General features: G+C 54.6%; 1 protein-coding gene across 2 annotated transcripts in view; it reads left to right on the top strand.

Moving 5' to 3' along the window:
• The first annotated feature begins 2,134 nt into the window (after positions 1-2,134).
• Positions 2,135-15,826, top strand: part of LNX1 (ligand of numb-protein X 1) — a 66,141-nt gene continuing 52,449 nt past the window's right edge. For both annotated transcript variants that reach the window (XM_040966668.1, XM_040966667.1), the window contains exon 1: positions 2,135-2,226. In XM_040966668.1, the coding sequence (XP_040822602.1) occupies positions 2,135-2,226 (92 nt within the window). The remainder of the gene's footprint in view (positions 2,227-15,826) is intronic.

Genomic DNA, 15,826 nt, shown 5'->3' with positions numbered 1-15,826 from the left:
AAAATCCCACGCAGGCCGTGATTTTAGTGAAAGGCAAAAGGGAGAAGTTGAGAACACCCCACTGTAGCGTGTTTGCTAGCACCAGCCACATCATCTTTGGATTTCTACCTTATTTCCTCAAAGTGGGACATCCTGTGGCTGACCTTTGTGAAGTGTCTTTGAGCGTGAATAAAGGGCCTTTGTCAGGTGTTTTGAAAAGCACCCTGCATGAAGATGCCGTAGAATTGTCCCAAGACACCTGTGGCTGGCAGAAGGCTCTGGGAATGTTTGCTTGGTGAGTTTTGCAGCCAGTGTCATAGGGACATCCTCATGGAATTGCACCCTGGACATCAGTGGGCCTTGTCAGGTGTCCAGGGGCCCATTTCTGCGATGTGTTTGATGCAGGGAGGAGAATGGGGGGAACCTGTTAGCGCGCCTGGTTAGCCAACCTCCCTGGTCCTTCCAGGGCTGCAGGCTGCTTCGTAATGTGCCCTGACGGCGACTTCCCAACCCTGAGCCCAGGTGTTCCCTGGCCTTTCCAGAAACAAGAAAACAGCAGGTGACAGGTGCTAAGAGGACATCTGGGGACAAATAGGATAGCCAGGACACAAGGAAGCTTGAGAACATCCATGACCATTTGAGGAGGAGATATCTTGTCCCTGGGAATGTATTCATGCAATTAATTAGAAACTATTCAAATTGCACGGCTTGGCCTGAGTAGAAGGTTGTTTACTCTTGTAACAGCAAGCTGGTGGATAAAAAGCCCAACATGACACACCATCGGCAGGCCAGTTCGCCCTGCTTTTCCGTTTAGCACCCATCTGCAGGCTGCTCACTCCAGCATCACACCCAAGTTCCAAGCAGAAAGAAGCAAGCAGGTGGGGAAAAGTACAGCATCTCTCAGTAGCCTGTGCCTATGTGAGGACACAGAAAGTCGGTGAGACAATGGACTGAAGACATTAGCTTTATGGCACCAAAAAGTTTGAAATCCATGAACAAATTCATAATTAGGCACATGCTCCATGAGCTTCTGGAAGACCCCGGTATGCCAAGACTTCAAGCATTGAATGATGGCAACACACTGAATGCCTGTCTCCTTGAGAAGTTATCTCATTCCTCCTCCTCGTTGATGCCCCTCTGAGGTGTGCCTTGATGGGTGTGGTCACAGAGGCCCAGAGCGGGTCCACTGTCACACAGCAAGACGGTAGCAGAGCCAGGAGTCAGACCTGTAAAAGGCATCCCTGACTACTTCCGGGAGCCACTTTTCACCTACCATGACTGTCAGCCTGAGCCAGAACCAAGCGCAAACTTGGACCTTGGCTCAGGCCATCAGTGTTGCATGGCATGCTTCCCCAGGGCTACAACACATTCATGCGCATGTCCTCAATACCTGATGCACCTGCATGGGCCCCACCCACCAGGGAATGTGGGGGCCTGGGACCAGTTCCCAGGCACCCCTCATTTCATTGACCTTTCCCTGGCCAACTTCCTACCAAGCCTGGCTTGCTGAGTGACCGGGTTGTCATTGGGGTAATTCGTGCCGTGATCCCCTTGGTCCCTTTTATGAACTTTGCGGTATAGAGTTGACAAAACGGGATTCAGTCAGCCTGCATATGGGGCCATTGAGCTCATTTGGCCCAGCCCTGCTGAGGAAACACTAGGCCTGGAATTCAGTGCCTCCCTGGCAAGCTGATGGCTAAATTGATAATGCTGTGTAGCCTGTAATTGGCATGGCCCTTGGTGGGGCCGGGGAGGAGGACATGGGGTCTGTTGTTGGCTGTGTCGCAGTCTGATCATTGGTTTGCCATTCACCCCCTCCCCAGGGGCATGTACCATGCCATTGCCCGCTTCCCACACTGGCAGCTTGCAGCCTGCCTGCCCCCCAGTCAGTGATGTCAGTGCACCAGCTGCTTCCCCAGAGCCAGTCCCAGGCTGCAGGCGGGGCTGGCATCTCTCGGGGCAGCAGCCTGCTTGCCGCTGTGCGCCTCGGCCCTAGCCAGCCGTGCTGGACCCTTCCCTGCCCGCCGCCGCTGCATCCCTGTCAGCATAATCCTCTAACGGGGGCTCCAGCTCTGAGTCATTGGCTGGGTCTGATTGACAGAGGGGCGGGGAAGAGGGACAGTGACCAGGAGGAAGGCAGAGCCCTGCTGGGACCATGAAGGCGCTCCTGCTGCTGGCCCTGCCCTGGCTCAGCCCTGCCAATTACATTGACAACGTGGGCAGCCTGCACTTCCTGTGCTCAGAACTGTGAGTCTGCACCCAGCCTGCCTGCGTGTGTGTGTGTGTGTGTGTGTGTGTGTGTGTGTGTGTGTTCGTCCTGACGCTGGGGCGGGACCTGGTCCCCATGCATGTCGCACCGTGGGTGGCGCCTTTCCCACAAGGCATTTGTTCCCCTGCATCTGGACCAACACTGCTTGCCTTTGTGTGGGGGTTTGGGTTTGGTTTTTGCGCTGCGCTTTTTCTCAATTGCTGCGTCTGCTTCTCCTGCCATAAATAGCATGTACAGAGGGACGAAGGGCAGAGCCTGGGCAGCGCTGTTCACAGGCAGCCCTCACATCCACTGACAGTGTCTGCCTGCACACTTGATAGTCCACACAGCACCTACCAAGGCGGACCTGGAGCCCCTGTTCCCCAGCTCCCTGTGTCCGTAACCCAGTCCTCTGTATTCTTGGTCATTTCTAAGCTTCTGGGAGGCAAAAAGAACCATTCCACGTTGCAACTGAACAGGGGACATTTGGCCACCTTTGCCATGCATATCTTCCTCTTTTTTCTGGAACAATCTGGAATAAGTCATCCCATCCTGATCTTTCACCCCTAAATACTTCACCCTATGTTTCTCTAGCATAAAGCCCTATTTTCCTACACGACCCATGTACTTTTTTATGGGAGGAAATGACTCAGGCCCCCAACCTCTGGGGTTCCTTGTGTTTGTAAGCATGGAGAGAGGAATGCAGAGTGATGTGAGTTGCTGCTGGCAATCATATAAAATATACTTCAATGTGTCACTCAGCATTAGCAGCATTTACAGAAATGCATTCCTCCTTATTAGCCAGACAGATCAAAATAGCTAGAGTCAGCTTGCGTGGAAACTGGAGCCAGCGCGTCAATGAAAGTGAAACTTTTAACAGAGTTCAAGAGGACAAAGGTTGGCTGGCTGTGCCTGGAGCGGGAGCGTGGTGACAGCAGGTGACCCACTGGCAGTTGGCCAGACCAGCCCAATGGCCCAGTCCAGTGGATACCCCATGGACAGCTGCGCTGGGTCCTTGGGGACAACTCATTCTTTAAGGAATGTTGTATTTTACGATTACTGAGTTTGACCTTATCGGAGTGTCTGACTTAGCAAAGGCAAATGCCAGGAGCGAGTGTCTTGCTCCAGCATGAATCACAAGCATCTCATTGTGGAGATTTTTCTAGAAAAAGCCCACGATGGCAGCACTAATGGAGATGATGAAAAGGGCTCCTTGCTTCTCAATGGAGGCTGCCTCTGGGGAGAAGTCCAGTGCCTTGGTTTCCTTCTCTGCTGTCCCACCTGCTACACCTCCTGGACCCTGAAAGAGTTCAGTTTCCAGGGCTGCAAGTTGGGTCTCTTCTGACACCAGAGCCCTACCCCTCACGGTTCTGGGGGCCACAGTGGAACATCCAGGTGCCAGAAGGGCCACACCCCCTGGGAAAGTGCGGGAAGCAGCTAGGCCTCGCTTGCCTGTGGTGCCCACATCCATGCTTCCCTTTGCCCCTGGCCGGCTCAGTGGCCTTTCCCAATCTCTTCGTCTTGCAAGGACCCTTGTCGGTGACCTCCAGACCCACGTGGATATCCAGGATGACCTTGAGAGCCTTAACCAGGACCCCCAAGACCATTTCTCCAAAGGGTCACAGGGTAGACTCTCCACAGCGTAGACTCCAAAGGCTCTGGGTAGATCCCACCCACCCTCCTACAGTTGCTATGGGGACATCTCTCCTGAGTACTCTCAGTGCTGTGAGCCACATCAAGACAGGTGCCTGACCCTGGCTTAGTGAGCTCCCCGCTTTTTTAAGTACAAGCACATGAGTGTGAGGCAATGCACCTGATAGATAATGGAGTGGATGCAGGCTGGCCATTCTTCCCACCACATGGAGCAATCCAGAAACCATGAGTCCAGGGAACTGCCAGGCCTGTTTTCAAATGTATTGTGTATAATGTTTTTTAAAAGATCTAGTTATTTTTGTTTGAAAGGCAGAGTTACAAGAGTAGAGACGGAGAGATGGTAGTTTTCCATCTGCTGGTTCACTGTCCAAATCGCCACAACTGCTGGGGCTGAGCCAATCTGAAGCCAGGAGCCAGGAGCTTCTTCTGGATCTCCCACATGGGTGCAGGGTCCTGAGGCCTTGGGCCATCCTCTACTGCTTTCCCAGACCAAAAACAGGAAGCTAGACAGGTAGTGGGGCAGCCAGGTCTCAAATCAGTTCCCCTATGAGATACCAGCATCACAGGTAGAGGTTTAGCCTCCTATGCGACAGCGCCCACCCCCAGGCTGTGACTTTTTCAGAAGCTTCAATTGCAAGGAGATTGTGTGAGCCTTTCCCTGATGCTATGAATTAGCAACACATGTCACATAGCATGGCTTCCTGTAGCTTGAATGCCTCTTGGCTCCGGGAACCGTGTAGGACTTAAATTCCAGGGCCAGGGCCACGGGATGGTGGTGCTGGGAGGGAGTGACTTTAACCGACTTCTGCTAAGTAATGAGCCCAGAGAGAGGGCCTTAGGTCACTGGCGAGGAGCCCTCAGGGTGGTCCTGTGAGCGGCTTCCTCTGAAAGCTACATTGGGTGCAGTCTCTGCTCTCTGGATCATGGAGGGATCTTCCTGCACCTCTGCTGCCCGAGCTCCCCAGGTGACCACACCCAGCAGACCTGCCCTGTCCTGAGCCATGCACCAGGACACAGCCCTTTCCCTCCTCCGGAGCCCGGGTTGGGTATCCAGCCGCAGTGACCGAGTGCTGATTAGCACAGGCAGTAAGAAATGAGCCACTCCCTAGCACTAGGCCGTCTGCAAACATGGAATCTGCATTTAAGACATGGAAGAGCCAATCCAAGCCATGGGATTGAGTCGAAGTGGGGAGCAGGTGGTGGCTGAGATGTGGTGGAAGGAAGGTGCCTGCTGCCTGAAGAGCTGGGTCTCAGCTGGGGCAAGGGCTGGAAAGAGAAAGTACTTGAGCAGGAAATCAGCGCCCGGAACAAGCTGGGGTGGCTGTGATTGTCTTCAAAGCCGGAAGGTCGGCCATTTCTTTAGAGCAGCAAAGTGGACTTTGGGTCCCAGCTCGTTAGCACCTGGGGAGAAGGCACCATGGGTGGAGCGTAGAGAACTGCTCTTCCCGCCTGGGCCCTCAGGCACTGGAGGCAGGCCAGGCTTGGGACCAGGGCACCTCTTCACTGAACCCTGGAACCCGGGAGCCCCTCCTGCGTTTCCCTTTCTCTCCAAAGCCACGGCTCCCAGTCCCATTCCCTGAGGAGGAGGGCAGAAGCAGGTCGCTGGTAGGACCCAGGTTCATCCACAGATGGGCAGACAGGCAGCTGTGGAATGGGATTTGCAAGTTCGAGTACCCCCCTGGGAACCAGGCAGGACTTGGTGTGGGCCTGTGGACAAGAGGAGGTGGGAAAGGCTGCCATCGTGCAGGCTTTACGAAGCCTCAGAAACGTCATGGGAGTGTGTCTTGTGACAAACTACACGTGAATGGTCGGTTCCATGGTTGGTCGGTTGGTTTGACACACTTTCATTCAGACATCTAAGTCTCAGGACTCTTGGCAGTGGGCCTGTCAGCCTCACGTATGGGCATGGTGGCAGCCACAGCCCATATGAGACATCAGGAAGGCCTCGGCTGAAGCCCCCGTGGTTCTTCCAGAGTTTCCCTGTGGGATATCCTTACCCACCTCCTGGGTAGGCCTGACCCTGATGCTGGGCTCTTACTGCCCAGTCCGAAAGCTCTCCGCTCAGCCTGGGCAACACTAATGCCTACACGTGCAGCCCAGTGCAGAGTAAGGCTGAGCCAAGTTCAGTGGCTGCCTGTGTGTGGCACTGTCGGCTGTGAGTGGGGAGGCCCCAGTATGGGATCTGGCTGGCAATGGTATGGGGTGGCCTTCCCTCAGCTTCCAGCATTGCAGCCATGTGCTTGGTTAACTGAGCTGACCTTGTCCTGGCCGGTAGGCTCCTGTGGCCCCCACAGTCACAGCATTTCTTTAAGTGGTCAGCAGGATGCCCAGAGAGCAACCTGGAGACAGAGTGGCTTTGGGCGAAGGAAGGTGCACCAGGTCAAGTTAGACGACTCTGGTTGGGCTCTGGTTTGGCCCCAGTGCAGGGAGACAGAGAGGCTGGGCAATAGAAGACCAGTTACAACTCCCCCCTCGCCTGTTTCCATCCCACCTCATTTGCTGTGCTAGCTGCTCTCCTCACAGGCAGGGTCCAAACCAGTAGGGGCTGTGTGGCTGTGCCAACAAGTGCTTTCCCAATTGAGTCTCTAAGAGTTTGTTTACTGCTCAGGGAAGACAGGAACTGAGAGAGGAAATGGAGAGCTCCAGCATCCCTTGCTGTGTGCCTGGAACAGCTGAAGTTGAGTGTGCATTTGGCCCAGAGGGAAGGGGGCAGCGTTCACAAGAATATGGGTTAGCACAGAGGAATCAAGGTTGGCCTTGGGGAGTCAGAGTGGGCACCCCCAGACCCGGTCACTTTCTTGGGCCTCCCAAGGCATTTCGGGACAGCACATGTCCCACAGGGCATTTCCCGTGCTGTTTATGTGTGTTTGGAAGGAGATGGACGTGGCCTGCTCCTGACTCATTCACACACACTCGTCCAAGTGCGGCTCTGGAACGAGACCCTGACTCCGGGGAGCATCATGATGCTGTTCCAGGGCCTCGTGTTCACTTGAGGCTCAGCAAGCTCTCTCGCCAACAGCAAAGCAACGCCCGTCCCTCATCAGCTACAGTTCCAGCATCAGCGTTCCTCGGAGAGCAGGGATCCTAACCCAACCCAGCAGTTGTGTCTGTGCTCAGAACGCCCAGGAGCTGTGGGACCCATCTGCAGTCACAGGAGTAGCAGGCCGTGCCGGGGACGCTTTAAAAGACTCTGAGAGGTGTTTGCTTGATTTATCTCACATTAAGTTGTTTGAATCCTCCATTTTAAAGATATGTTTTAATTGGGAAGGCAGATTTACAGAGAGGAGGGTGACAGAGAAATCTTTCACCCACTGGTTCGCTCCCCAAATGGCCACAGCAGCCAGAGTTAAGCTGGTATGAAGCCAGGAACCAGGAGCTTCCTCCAGGTCTCCCACACAGGTGCAGGGCCCCAGGGCTTTGGGTCAACCTCTGCTGCTTTCCCAGGCCACAAGCAGGGAACTGGACAGGCAACAGAGCAGCCAGGACACAGACTGGTAGCCATCTGAGATGCTAGCACCACAGATAAAGGCTTAGCCTGCTCTCCCACAATGCCAACCCCTGAACCCTCCATTTTCACAACACAGAGGCAGAGGGGGACCCAATGGACTTCTATTCACCCCGAATGTGACTTCTGCCATTGCTGACCTATGACCCCCCTCCAGCTGTGCGCAAGCACATCTCATGTCACCCACAGTCCTTCTGATCCTGACTCTACAGGATGGAGCTTTAGTGAGTGACACCACAGTGCTTACTGCCAGCTGCCCAGTGAGTGCACACTCCCCACGTCGCCTGGCTTTCCTGTCTGCAGCGGAGCTCCAGAGCTAACTGCGAGCTATACACTGTCAGTGACTGCATCGTGCGGGCTCCCTGTTCCTCCCCCACACTCTGCAGATACGAGAGTGTTCGTCAGCACAGCGTTGGCCACCTCCACATCCTGGGCTGGCAGCTGAAGGAGAAGTAAAGCAACCCTATTGGCTTACCGTCGCAGTCGAGGGAGATACAGACAAGAAAAAATGCAAAGCATTGAACTCTGGTCTATGAATTCAGCCACAATTTTACCTAAGCCAGATGTTTTTTTCATGACCTTGTCACTCCAAGGCTTCAAGGACAGAACTTAGAGAATGGGCAAATGGCCTGCCACTCCTAGGGGGAGGCGGTTGGCTTTTGTTTTGTTTTTTGGACAGGCAGAGAGAATTCCCATCTGGCATTAATTCCTGGATGCCAGTGATGGCTGGCTGGTGGAAGCTGGGAGCCAGAAAGTCACCCCAGGTCTGCTAAGCTGATGGCAGAACCCGGGTGCTCACACCGTCACCAGCGTCGCCTGGCATCTGCATTGGCAGGGAGCCGGAGACAGGAGACAGAGCTGGGCACTGAATCCAGGCACATGGTATTGGACACCGGCACCCCAGCCAGCACCTTAACCAACCAGCCCAACTCCACGCCTTGCTGATTTTTATCAAATTTCTTCAAATTTGACCCAGCCCAACACAATGATTCAGGGGCTAAATTCTCACCTTGAACACACCGGGATCCCGTTTGGGAGCCAGTTCAAGTCCCGGCAGCTCCATTTCCCATCCAGCTCCCTGCTTGTGGCTGGGAAAGCAATAGAGAATGGGCCAAAGCCCTGGGACCCTGTACCCACTTTAGAGACCTGGAAGAAGCTCCTGGTTCCTGGCTGCAGAACAGTTCAGCTCCAGCCATTGAGGCTGCTTGGGGAGTGAACCAGCAAATGGAAGATCTTTCTCTCTGTAAGCCTGACTTTCTAATAAAAATAAAATAAATTCTTAAAAAGAAATGTCGCCACATGGCTGTCTTAGGTATGATTATCTATTACGTGTGTGGTTATGACGTAAGTTGTATGTGTGCAGTCATGCGTGTGCAGTCATGTGCATATTGCATGTATGGCCAGCCGTATGCCCTCCTTCAGGAACATCAACCATATAGAACCCATTAGAGACATGTACAGAAATATTTGAGGTTTGGGGGTTTTTTAAGATTTATTTATTTTTATTGCAAAGTCAGATATACAGAGCAGGAGAGACAGAGAAGAAGATCTTCTGACAGATGATTCATTCCCCAAGCGGCCACAATGGCCGGAGCTGCACTAATTTGAAGCCAGGATCCTGGAGTCTCTTCCAGATCTCTCACACGGTTGCTGGATGGGAAGTGGGGCTGCCAGGATTAGAACTGGCACCATATGGGATTCCAGTGCTTTCAAGGCGAAGACTTTAGCTGCTAGGCTATTGTGCCAGGCCCCACGTACAGAAGTTTTTGTAAGGAATAAGAAAAATGGGCCAGTGCTGTGGCACAACAGGTTAAGCATCGCCTGTAGTGCAGGCATCCCATTTGGTGCTGGTTTGAGTTCCATCTGTTCCACTTCTAATCCAACTCCCTGTTAATGTACCTGGCTAAGCAGGAGAGGTGAGCCAGGTGCTTGGGCTCTCACACCCGCAAGGAAGACCCAGAAGAAGCTCCTGGCTCCTGGCTTCAGATCAGCCCAGCTCCAGTCATTGTTACCATTTGGAGAGTGAGATAGCAGATGGAAGATCTCTCTTTCTCTATAATTCTGTCTTCCAAATAAAAGTAAAACTAATCTTTTAAAAAAGAAAAAGAGGAAAGGCGTGTGCCCCAGCTGCCCTCCCCAGCTTGCCCGTGGGTTGCGGGCCCTTCGGAGCCCGCGGCTCGGCAGCACTGGGCGTGCCTCTCCAAAGTGAACGTGGGGCTGCTCCCAGGCCTCCTTCCACGGCAGCCCTCTGTGTGCAACCTGCCCTCGTTCGGCTGGCCGAGGAAGGACGTGTCCAGGAAGGGAACTTGGCAGCTGGAGTCTGTGGCCCACAGAGTGTCTCCTAGGAGACCCTGGAGGCTGTCCAGTCCACACCCTGTCTTGTAGGGAAACTGAGGCATGTCATCTACCCGCATGACAGCCCTGCTGGGAGTAGACTTGTGAGCCCGAGCAGAGCCAAGGGCACCAGTGTCTCTCTGATTGGAATTCAAATCCTGACTTGTCACTGAATAGCTCTGTGATGGTGGCTAGATTCCTCATGTAACCTCCAGGATGGCCTTCACCTTGGCAGTCAGTGGGCTCAGCCCCAGTGCCTGGGCCCAGCAGGCCACCCTAGCTCACCCTCAATCCCCCACCTTCCTGCTACTGCACACCCCAGGAGGCAGCAGGTCATGGCTCAAGTCACTGGGTTCCTGCCACACACGGGACACCTGGATTGGACTCTCAGGTCCTGGCTGCACCCCAGCCCAGTGTGCAGGCCAGCCCAGTGCAGCCAGTACACAGGCCAGTCCAGTGCAGCCCAGCCCAGTGTGCAGCCCAGCTCAGTGCAGCCTAGCCCAGTGCAGCCCAGTGTGCAGGCCAGCCCAGTGTGCAGGCCAGCCCAGTGTACAGGCCAGTCCAGTATGCCCAGCTCAGTGTGCAGCCCAGCTCAGTGCAGCCTAGCCCAGTGCAGCCCAGTGTGCAGGCCAGCCCAGTGTACAGGCCAGTCCAGTATGTCCAGCAGGCATAAGAGGAGTATAGCAGCAGATGGAAGCTGCTGGTGGTGGTGGTGGTGTGTGTGTGTGTGTGTCTATCTCTGATTCTCAAGTAAGCAGAAAGTTAAAAAGGAGGCTGAACCACAGCTAAGCCTCAAGTTTCTCATCCTCAAATTGGATCTCTTGGTGACAGTAGCTGCCTCATGGGGGTGAGCAGTGAGGACAGGATTACTGGAAGTGTTCGTGCCTGTCTGAAGCATGGCACAGGCAAATATAAACATCAGCCATGGTGGTGGGAAATGAATGACCTCCTTGAATCCTCCCAGCCCAGGTGGCAGATGCCCGTAGCCTTGGGGAGAAGACCAAGGTGAAGTGAGGCCATGAGAGCGTCCTTGGGTGTGCCGATCAGTCTGGCATGCATACATACCCATTCCAGGACCAACAAGTTTGTTTTTGGCACCTGTTCCTTTGTTGTCATGGAGACAGCATTGCCCGGGTGTGGGTCAGGTTGCTCCGAGCACTTCTCCTTCACTAGGGCCAGTCTGGGAGATGGGGATGGGCCCAGAGACAGAAAAATGGCTGCTTTATGGAGTCAGCTCCCCAGGCCATGGTTCTGGGCTGGGTCTCTGGCCAGGTGCCATCCTGCTCTTGTGTCCTCACTACTGGAAGCATAACGGGGTAGGCTGCAAGAGGCCCCACGTGGTTAGCTCAGAACACCCTGAGCTTCCTGTTCCAGTGGATGAGGGAGAATCAAAAATCCCTGCAGGTGCATCTGGGCACCTTCCCTCTCAGAAGCTGCCACAGGCTTCAGGCACTGTCAGAGGCATGCAGGGACACAAACTCTGAAGGTCTGGGGTGTCCTCGGGGATGGGCAGCTCAGTGGCATTGTCACTGGAAGTGTGCACTCAAGATAGACCTAGCTCATGCTAGCCAGGTACGTGGCAAGGGCCTGGGCTTCGGGAGTTACCATCACCACCCCCATTATGACCATCGTCACTGTCATGGTTGCCCTGAGGGCTTGGTGAGATGTGCCCGTGTGGCCGCAGTGGAAATGTCAATGTTTGCATTGTCCTGCCAGGCAGCTGCCCTCCTCCATGCCCAGGCCAGCCTTCCCCCCTGGGAGGAGTCCTATGTGGTCCCAGCTACCGCACGGATGCCTGACACCCAAACACTTGACTCTGCTTCAGACAGCTGGGTGACCAAGGGCTGCCAGACAGGAGCAGAGGGGAGGAGGGTGATGGCCGCGAGGTGCAGGGGTGCAGTGCGGGAGAGCAGTGAGCTGTCCCCCACGGTTACTGGGGGAACTGGAGTTGGGAACAGTCTATTGGATATTTCTTTTTAAAAGAAAAAAATAGTTTTAATGTGGAGAGTTTTTTAAAGATTATATTTATTTGAAAAACAAAGTTATAACAGAGAGACAGAGCACTTCCACTTGTTAGTTCACTCCCAAAATGCCACGGTGGCTGGAGCCGCGCCAAGAACAGAGAGCTTCCTCCAGCTCTGCCATGTGGCTACAGGAGCCCGAGCACACGGGCTCTGCCACCTTCCCAGGCCACGAGCAGGGAGCTGGGTCAGAAGTGGAGCAGCTGGGACTCGAACCAGCGCATGTGTGGGGATTTCGTTGTTTGGCTTTCTGGCTGTGGTCTCTCTCCTTACTCTTACAAAGGGCAGTATGTGGAGCCCAGAAAAGTCCTGTGGCCCCATCCTTCCTGCGTCCCTAGGGCGTGTTTCACGGCCGGCAAAAGCAGGTACGCTCGTCCTGCAGGATGGACAGCCCTCTCCAGCGAAGTCAGTCAAGGTTACAGAGAGAGCTCAGAGAGATGCCTGTGGATCCCAAACCAGGAACGCTCTTCCTGGAGGCTGACCTGAGGCAGCAGAAGGGAAGTGTTCTCTTCCTGGGAAAACATTCAGGAATCACAGAATATGCCCTAAAAGGGGGGGGGGGGGGATTGTGCAGAAATCTTGTGTTCCAATGAAATGGGTATAGATGTGCTGGGATGTGGGGCCACAGGTGGAAAAGAGTGGCAGATTCTTTCTTGATATGCCAGGGCCGGGTTGTGGGTTAGAAGATCTCCCAGAGAAGGTGGCCCTGGCAGCAGGGAGGGCATGAAGGAGGACAGCGGCACCTTCGGCTCCAAAGTCCGCCCTTGTGAAGGGTGGTGCCTCCTGGGAGCAGCACAGGGCACAAACGTTACCAAAGCTGGCGTTGCACAGCCTTGCCAACGCTAGGCCTGCCGCCGGGCTCACTGTCCTCATGGCTGGGCCGCTCCTGGCAGCGGGAGGGGGAGGTTAGCCATCCCACCATCCCACACTGAGGAGGCACTGGATGCAAAACAAAATGCCCATGCCACGCCCACCCTACTCAGGATGCATGCTTGCTGGGCGTCTCCTCTGTTCGCAGCAGGCCTCTCTTGGGTCCTGCCTCTGGTCACTGGCAGGCCCCTGTCCCTCTGGTCACTGGCAGGCCCCTGTCCCTCTGGCCACTGGCAGGCCCTTGTCCCTCTGGCTACTGGCAGGCCCTTGTCCCTCTGGCCACTGGCAGGCCCTTGTCCCTCGGCTAGCTGTCCCAGGTTTCTGAATCTCCTACATTTGGCTTTCAGCTTTCCGAACCAACCATTGCATGCACTGTGCCCCGACTCTTTTTTCTGCCCCCCCTTTTCCTACCATGTCCCTCCCCCGTTACTATCGCCTGCTGTTGATCTTTGTCCAGTGCAAGGTAATTTTTCAGAAATAATTACTCATTTTTACTGGCCCGCCATGCAGTAAGCGTATTAGTCAGATTCCTGTATCCCCTCGGGGCGGGGGTCATCGCAGCGGCTGATTTACACGTGCACGTGTGCGCCGAGTCTCCCTCCACCTATTTTTCACCCACATATATCTGGCACGCTGATCAGCCTGCACACTTCACATGGATACACTCGCTCCTCAAGGAGCAGGGCGTGTCGGATTTTAGTGGGATTGGGGATTTTTTTTTTTTTGCCTTCTTTTACTTGTACCTCTGTGTTATGTCAAGCTCCTTGGCTTGTATTTTTGCTTGTTTGTTTACGAGTTGGTTGGACCCAAGTGCTCAGCGAACAGCCACTCGCTCCGATGGCTTGTTTTCTCTGCTGAACTCTGCTGCCACAGGCTCTTGTCACAGCATCCTTCTGTTGCATCTCTGGGGTGCAGAGCTGTGCCACCATGATCCTAAGAGTTTCTGACACATGACAGAATAGGGGTCTCTACTCACGTTTGGTAGAAAGAGCTGGAAATGGGGAGGGGGGCCTTGGCTGTAGCTTCTTTCAAGAGGAAAAAAAAAACACATCAACAATGGAATGTGCTGAGCACATAAGCTCCTTGGAAACCAGCTTGCCTCTCCTCCCCTCTCCCACTCCTGACGGCTAGAACTTTCCAGTCCATGATGGCTTTGGCACAACTGCTTGCCGCTTCCTCAGAGAGGTGGCTGTAGCCAAGCCAGCCTCTTTGGGAACAGGACCTGGCCGAGTCAGCAAGGACTGGAGAGAGTGTTTTTCTCCAGTTCACTTGATTGCCAGCGATGTGCTAACCTGCCTTAGGCCTCCACCCATCCCCAGGAGAGGCCTGCAGCTGGCCGGCACATCGCACTGCATTGTCAGGCCCCTCCAGCGCCCGGGGGAGCTCCCGGCAAGCATCAGACCCCAGCAAGTGAGCGTAGCTATGTCTGTCCCCACTCCATGCCAGGGACAGCTGCAAGGAAAGGTGCATTTCTGATGCAACAACCTTTGCTCCTAGCAGGCTCATGTGGACAAGGCAGCGTGCCCAGGGGCTGGGGTCCACGTTGGAGGGGGCCCACATGGAGTTAGGAGCACACCCTCAGCATGGGCCAGAGCCACGGAGCTGCTCTGCTGTTTTGCCCTCGTCAAATGAGCATTAGATTTGGTGTGGATCAGGAGCAACTGAAAAATGCTCCATTCCATGTGCCAGCCTTTGTGAGGAGTGCCCCGTGCGAGGGTGACAAGCAGTATCCGTAACCACAACTGACTACAAAAAAGCTGCACTCCACCCACAGCGTGGAAAGAGCCTGGGTCCCTGTCCTCCGAAAGCTACTTTTTCTAAACTTTGCAGCCGGCAGCATGCCCCGCCCCCAACCCCACGAGGGCCCAGGGTAAGCACGGCTGTGGCAGCAGAGCCCTTCGCTTTCAGGAGCTCAGAGCAGCAGCTCACCCAACCAGGCAGAAGTGAATCATTTCCTGCCCGGAGGGAAACAAACGTCCCTAAGAACCAGGCACTCGGTTACGGGGGAGACGCCTGAGGTCGTGGAGCCTGCCTTTGCACGAGCCCTACACCTTCCTCTGCCCACCAACCCCGAAAGCCAAGGCGAGGGGGCACAGGTGAACAGCTCGCCCCTCCGCTGCCCACCGTCTCTGCCATCCTGCTACGGACGGAGGCCAGTAGGCATCCCCGCCTCTGGGGCATTGTGCCCAGCTGCAGGACAAGGAAGGCTCTTCACAAAACTCATGGAAAGTTAGAATTAAAAGAGATATTTATTTTGGCGCCAAGAAAAAAATGCATTTTATTTTCATTTATTTGAGAGGCAGAGCGAACGAGAGGGAAATCCAGAGATCTTCCATGCACTGGTTCGTGCTCAAGTGGCTACCAAGGCAGGACTGGGCTCGGCCAAGCCAGGAGCTCTGTCAGAAGCTCGGTGTAAGTGGCAGGGGCACACGCACTTGGGGTGTTTTCTGCTGCTTTCTCAGGCATCCACAGGAAGCTGGATCAGAAGCAAGGCAGTCAGGACCAAACCAGCGTTCTGATGTGACCATGCAGCCAGCCGCTTGACCTGATGTAACACAGCTCCAGCCCCAGCGGCAGAAAATTGAAATTTTCCATGAACTTTCTGAAGACCCCTCATGTCATGTGGTCTCTTTAGGGAAGGGACACATGGACGTTTTTCTGCTAAGAACCCGGATGTGGCAGCTCTGCGGGTGCCCATTGGTGGCATGCAAAGCCCCTGGCTGTGGCATCAGACCCTATTTCAGTTGGGAAAGTTGACTTAGCGGAGGTGGAGAACAGTCACGAGCCTCGGGGACACCTCACTTAGTGTCTGCTGGATCGCCCTCAAGGTCGGCCGTCTGTGACGTGGCCAGGCGGGCCTGCCTACACCAAGGTTCACTGGCTGGCCTTCTGACTGCTTCCAGAAACTCCAGAACATCTTGTCTCTAGGCAGGGTCTTCAGACAGCTTTTCTTTCCCTCCTCTACCCTAGCAGGGCCCTCCCTCCAAGCTGTGCAAATCAGAGCCCTCACCGGCCATGACAGTAATGAGAGCCGACGCTGATGGCCACAGCAGTGTCCCCAGCGAGTCGAGCACCTGCAAGCTGGCTGGCTCCTCCCATCCTCACAGCTCATGGATCACAGACAGTCAAGCGAGACAGAAGAAGTTTTTAATTAGAGACATCCCAGCCAGCCAGCCAAAGCCAGTCGTCAGATCCGCTCTGGCTTTTCCACAGCGT

Source organism: Ochotona curzoniae, unplaced genomic scaffold (assembly GCF_017591425.1).
Source record: "Ochotona curzoniae isolate NIBS_2020 unplaced genomic scaffold, NIBS_Ocur_1.0 scaffold_4506, whole genome shotgun sequence".
Lineage (NCBI taxonomy): Eukaryota > Metazoa > Chordata > Mammalia > Lagomorpha > Ochotonidae > Ochotona > Ochotona curzoniae.
The sequence above is the reverse complement of the archived record's forward strand: the minus strand, read 5'-3'. Positions and strand labels throughout refer to the sequence as shown.